Below are 6376 nucleotides of genomic sequence, written 5' to 3' on the forward strand. Positions count from 1 at the left end.
ACCACGGGATGAGTCACATGTCACCTTTGCATGTATTTCATATTTTTACATTTCCCTAAAGAGTTTTTTATGCTCTATCCAGTGGTGAAAACCGTTTTAGAAAAGAGCGAACACTTTTTGAGTTATAAGCCTGTGACTAAGGTGACCCTCACACTGTTACCAGACACATCCCGGACTTATATTAAGCCTAGCGCAGAACCGCGCGAGGTGACATGCGGCTCATTTCGTGGTGGAGGGTCACAATTAAGCAGTGATCTGCTTTTTTACATCCAGCCCTCGATGGGAAGGATAACAAAGGGAAGTAAGCGCTATAATTACAGACAACAATGGTATAGCCAGACACATTCTTAGTAAAGTCGTGCAACAAACATAGCCAGTACAGTCTCAAAATTGGGACGAAATCAACAATTAAAGCCATAAAAGCTCACCCAGGTCAATCATCAAAGATGGGGAACTCTGCAGTCAGCTTCGACCTGGTTGCAACTCATTTGGCCCAACACAAACTCGGCAACATGTCTGCCAACATTCAACAACATTCGATTTCAATCTTTATTACACATTTCATATCAGTGCACTAAAAAGACTTCACATGTCATGTTCTCTGGAAAGGGCTGCCCGAGACCATTATCACCAGCATACGTACAAGCTTACCGCAAGAACAGGGACATTCGGCATTGCGTCATACTTCGATGACGACAAATTGAACTTATCCACTACGACCTTGACCTGGATCAGACGTTTGTTGTACATGTATTTTCTCGATTCCATGTGCTTCCTTTTGCTACTTTTGCCTGTTCCTACGAAACGATTTTACCCCGTTATTGTTATCTGATAGCGTTCAGTGGTCACTGCATGACCTTTCCGGTTGAGCGGATCGTCACCAAGTGCTAGTTGCAGAATTACCAACAATCAGTGAAGGTGAACAGCTGAAGGTAAGGTATTACTAAACTTGAACGTCAAAACCAGGTAAAGACTAAAGTTTGCTTGGCCTTGATGTTCAAGCTGAGTTATTCATATGATGAATGGATCTTCAACGAAAACAACGTTGTAAAATGGACTTAGGTCGTCTTAGTTTCTAAAGAGTAAATTGCATACATTATTAGAACTAGAAACATTAACTAGTGAAGCTGCTGTGAGTTTGCAATGCTTAGGTTCGAAATTACCACTTCGGTTTACAACTGAAAAAAGGAAGAAATATATACCCCTTTCTCCTCAGCATGAGGCTTACAACTTCGAAATAAGAAATGTTTGGCAAACCAGAATGCCAGACTCCGCGGTGTAAAATGCACAAGTCAGGAGTTTGACTATTCCAGACGATTTTTTGGGGGGATTCATTTTTGCTGAGCAACGCTGGCACTCAGCAAATAAGTCCCCAACAGGCAACAACAATTATGATTTATAGTGGGGCTCGTATGTTGCAGACGCACTCATAAATCATTCACATCTTGCAACAAACATGATACTTTGTGATATTGTTCCTTATAATTATTTAAGGGATTTCAGATACAGAGCCACTTCAGAAATCGTGTTTTTTGTTTTTGATAGAAAATAAAAGGCTGCATTTACAGCAGACGAAATTCGTACCAAAAGCGCTCAGCAGTAAATATTCTTAACTCAGCAAATGTAAAATTCAATGGTTTACCATGCACCAGAAGTTTTCTGCTGATAACACATGCATGACATAAATTCTCTTATGGGTATTTTTGTGTTCTGGTATTTAATTTGATCGTTTTTAGAATTTTATATATCCGCAGCATGAAAATTCAAGATGGCGGCCTCCGCAACATTGCGTGTTTTGATTTGAGCGAAAACAACGTTTCTGAAGGTAAGTTTTCAAGAATACGCATCCATTCACCAATGGCACATCATTTTACTGTTTAATTCTCCCCTGGGGTCTGTTATTCATCGGGTGAAGCGCTGAAATGCAGAGACTTTGTTTAATCTTGCAATAGCTCATCAGCTGGATTGTGATGCTGATAGATCTAGATCTATCTGTTGATTACAAGTAAGGAAATCATGATCGCCACGCTGGTGATTTTAAACAGATTAAACGAACTTTGAATAAAAGGCGAGGAGAAAGAGATTGTTCATGGTATGATAAATGATTAGTCCTGCCTACGTTAAGGACTGGCATAAGGTGGGGAGGAGTAGAGTCAAAAACTGAGTGAGGGTAGGCCAGATAGTAGGATGACCAGCTGGAGATAAAAACACTCCACTCCCCCTGTCTTTACAGTGTTGTGATCAAACTTTCAAAGACGGTAGGTAACAGACAAAAGCATACAGTGTATGCTAATCAAATGAGATAAGTGGTTTTGAAAAATGAAGAGGTACCGCTCTTTGAGTTTTACAATTTTGGTTTGTTGCTTGTTTCTCATCCTTTTGCTTATTTTAAGTTGACCGTGCATTGGTGTGAATTTTATTTTTACAGGATATATACAAGAGTTACACCACATGCCGGTTCCTGGGAACAAGCGTTCTGCATTTATTCCGGTGCCACAGAAGGGAGCTGATTTCACAAGTACTACTGTATGAAGGTTTGTTACCTAATACATCTTAACAGTAAGATTTTTTTATTTGTATTAATTGGAACATGTTTGCACATCATTTGTAAGCGACCTCTGTGAATTTGATGGGTTTAACGTACGAACCCTCATTATGGTCAACATTCTGTTAGCGACTGTTTGAAGCGAATAAATGTAGCGGTCAGAAAGATTCCAGAATCAGTTGGGTCACTGGAAACTGTGTTTGTTTTTTAACCTGAAACAGTAAGAATTATACGAATTCATGAAATACAATTTTCTTTCATTTTGGTCTGCTGTGTGAAGACTTGCTAACCCGGCTTTGACCGACTCTCTGAGATAGTAAACATTATTCAAATACATTCAAATAAAAATGTCACTTTTCATCTTTTGTGTGAAGGGTACCCCAGGCTGATTTCCTGCACCATGGATGTAGAGGAGGCCAGACAGCCTGCTTCTCATTCCAGCTGTGTTGCGTTTTTTTCTGCTCGTGAAGTGTATCGCCACATTCCCAAAGCCATTGCCATTGGTCAAGAGAAGTCACCCTGTCTGCCCATTTTGCATAGCCTTACAGGCTGTGACACTATGTCGTTCTTCAATGGTATTGGGGAATCAGAAGGCTTGGGAAGTATGGCAAGCATTTGAAGACGTCACTCAAACTTTCTTCAGGTTGTCTGCTCCTCTTTGTAAGCTGAGTACCACTGACAGGGCAGCACAAGAGCTTTTTGGTGTACATTTGTAGGACAAAACCAGCAACGTACTGGGTGTAAACAGTGCTAGACGGTACCTCTTCAGTAAAAAGAGCTGCCAAATTGACCATAATCCCCTTACAAGTGAGGTGCTGCTGCAGGACATGAGATTGAGAAGAGCCATCTACCTATTAGACTTCCAAACTCTGTGGGCTGGCAGTTCAAGGCTGGAAAGTGGGAGTCATTCTGGACGAGCTTTCAAGAGGTATCCAGCGTGTGCCGAGAACTCATGAGGTGTGCCTGCAAGAAGAGCTGTACAACAAAACGCTGCAAATGCTGCTAAGAAGGACTGCAGAGCACAGCTCTATGCAAATGTGCTTGCATGCCTGTGAAAACTGTCAGCATCTAAACTGTGCAAAAATATTATTGCACCCATTTTCATACCCCAACTCAAACTTTTATTCCTGTGTCATTTTATTCAAACTGTCTATGCCATTAAAGGCTCGCATCTTCGCTATCTGGCACATTTTTTTTTTAACATCATCATTTACGCCGTCAAAATAAGGATACCCTTGACGTGACAAAGACATGTGGCAAAAACTTCGGGTACCTTTTAAAAAGCCGACGACAATTCCTGAGGCACAACTGGGTCACTGTTGTATACGAAGAGAAAGTCAACTTGATTATCCATCCAGAACAGGTTGTTTTATTTCGCCATCTTGCATATTTCTAGTGTTGTGCCATTGTACCTACTGATGTATGTGTCGATCTCACGGATGAGATGTTTATGTGTCAAATTTGAGGGATACCCAAGTCAACTAAAATCCATGTATTTTAGCAATGACCAAGTGGGTTGCGTTGAAACTTTCAGGAATGTGTGTCTACGCACGAGGCGTAGTTCAACCGTTTGAGTACACTTTCAAATCTTCACGAAATAATATTTTAAAAACTGCCACAGGTTTGTTGATTTACATCCCACATATTTTTGACTTCGCATGTATATATGACAGATGGTTGTTTCAAGTACTGCCAAAGTTTCTTTTGAGTATAGACACTTGCCGGAATGTGCTAGTTGTGTAAACACATGAGAACAAACAACGTTTTCGAAATACAGCGATTATGAATTTTAGTCGACTTTTGAGTTGATACATTACATTTTTATCAGTTTTTTTTGGGGGGTACCCTTATTTGGGCGGCGGTCAAATTTTATCTTAAAAGTGTTCCAGTTAGCCAAGTTGAGTGCCCTCAATAGCATACATTGAATATAACAGCACAGGAATGAATGTTTTCGTTTTGGTATGAAAATTGGTGCAATATATTTATTTTTGCACAGTTTAGGTAATCCACAAATTCTTCAACCCTGCCACCCACACCGTCCAATCATTCTCTGCACCAACAATACATGTATTGTTTTGTTTAAAAATGTGTTTGTGTTAGTTTCTATTGCAAGAGAATGTCTTGTAGCATCAAAAATGCCTAAATACCCTTTTATTGGCGGCCATTTTGAAAATTGTAAAAAAACTACTGATTTCTTAATTTTTTCACGGTGGCTCTGTATCAGGTTTTGTTAAGCAAAAGCAAATGTCCATTTACGCCAAATTTGCTGTTAATCACATGAAGTGAAATATGCCTAACATACCCAACCGTTTACACTGGCGGCCATTTTGAAAAATTGTTTAAAAACTACCCATTTTTTTATTTTTCGCGATGGCTCTGTATCAGATTTTGTTAAGCACATAAAACTCTTCATATTTGCTTAATTTGGTGTTTGTTGCATGATTTGAATGATTTTGCAACATAGGAGCCCCACTATTAGAAATATGCGGACTTGCCAGACAGGAGGAAATGCGTGAGAGCCACAGAGAAAAAGCGCTTGTGTGTGTCGCTCATAACTAAGTGACAGAATACACAAGTTGATTTAAACATGTCGTAGAGAAAAAGATGTACACAGAGAGGTTTCAAGAGCGTGTGTGTGTGTGTGTGTGTGTCATTGTGTGTGTGTGTGTGTCATTGTGTGTGTGTCATTGTGTGTGTGTGTCATTGTGTGTGTGTGTGTGTGTGTGTGTCATTGTGTGTGTGTGTGCGTACACGTGTATTTGTGTGTGTGTGTGAATGTGTGTGTGCGTGCGCGCGCGCGCGTGCGTATGTATGTGTGTATGTGTGTGTGTGTGTGTGCGTGCAGTTGTGTGTGCGTGAGTGTGGAGTGTGTGCTTGGTGTGTGTGTCTGTGTCAGCGTGTGTGTGTGTGTGTGCGTGTGTGCTTACGTTCGTGTGTGTGTGTATGCGCACGCGCTTGTGTCATTTTCTATGTTTGTGCTCCCAGAGCAGGTCTTCCTTTACTCACAGCAGGAACACAACCTAAAAAAAAACTGTCGGCTTGCTGACCGTTAATCGCACAGCAAGATGATGAACTTCAAGTTCCACCACAACACTGCCATGGGGATCGCCGTCGTTCTGGGTGAGCTGGTGTCCATGTTGTTCTACTTTCGCAAGTTCCCCTGGGTGCGAGCCTTCATGATCGGGGATCGCTATCTCTTGCCTGCTATCATCTGTGACACTGGCCTCGTCAGCCTTCTCAAGCTGGTCATGGAGTAAGTACGATGGAACACACTTTTTAACAAACCCCCCCCCCCCCAATCCCCCGCCCCAGGCTTTATCACACCTTCTGTTTTATAAGCTCTGTTCCTCTGGCGAGTGTGTGTGTGTGTGTGTGTGTGTGTGCCGGTGTGTGTGTGTGTGTGTGTGTGTGTGTGTGTGATATGTGGTGTGTGTGTGTGCGTATGTGTGTGTGGTGAGTGTGTGTATGTGTGTGTCACGTGTGTGTGTGTGTGTGTGTGTGTGGTGAGTGTGTGTGTGTTCGTGTGTGTGTGTGTGTGTGTGTGTGTGTTGAGTGTATGTGCGCACAAACAACCACACAAACAACCACACACAACCTCACACACACACGAAAAGAAAGCGAAAAAGAAAGAAGAATGAATCTCAAAGTAAAACTCCCCGTATACTTGCTGTTCACTGAACCTGTCTTCCATAGGAACTTCTGGGATGTGAAGACACCGGAGGAGATGATGGTTCTCAGTGGGGGCTGTGGTTTGATGTACCTGTGTTTCGAGAGTCCACACGTCCCACACAACCAGAGGATCTTAGTTCGCTTCTTTCTCCACGCGCTGCA

At 41.8% G+C, this 6376-nt stretch overlaps 1 protein-coding gene across 1 annotated transcript in view; it reads left to right on the forward strand.

Moving 5' to 3' along the window:
- The first annotated feature begins 247 nt into the window (after nt 1-247).
- Nucleotides 248-6376, forward strand: part of LOC138965903 (uncharacterized) — a 7395-nt gene continuing 1266 nt past the window's right edge. The window contains exons 1-3 of the mRNA XM_070337986.1: nt 248-932; nt 5531-5798; nt 6239-6376. The exon at nt 6239-6376 is cut by the window's right edge and continues 1266 nt beyond it. Coding sequence (XP_070194087.1) covers nt 5611-5798; nt 6239-6376 — 326 coding nt within the window. The 5' untranslated portion in view covers nt 248-932; nt 5531-5610. The remainder of the gene's footprint in view (nt 933-5530; nt 5799-6238) is intronic.

The sequence above is a fragment of the Littorina saxatilis genome, linkage group LG5, assembly GCF_037325665.1.
Source record: "Littorina saxatilis isolate snail1 linkage group LG5, US_GU_Lsax_2.0, whole genome shotgun sequence".
NCBI classification, from domain to species: domain Eukaryota; kingdom Metazoa; phylum Mollusca; class Gastropoda; order Littorinimorpha; family Littorinidae; genus Littorina; species Littorina saxatilis.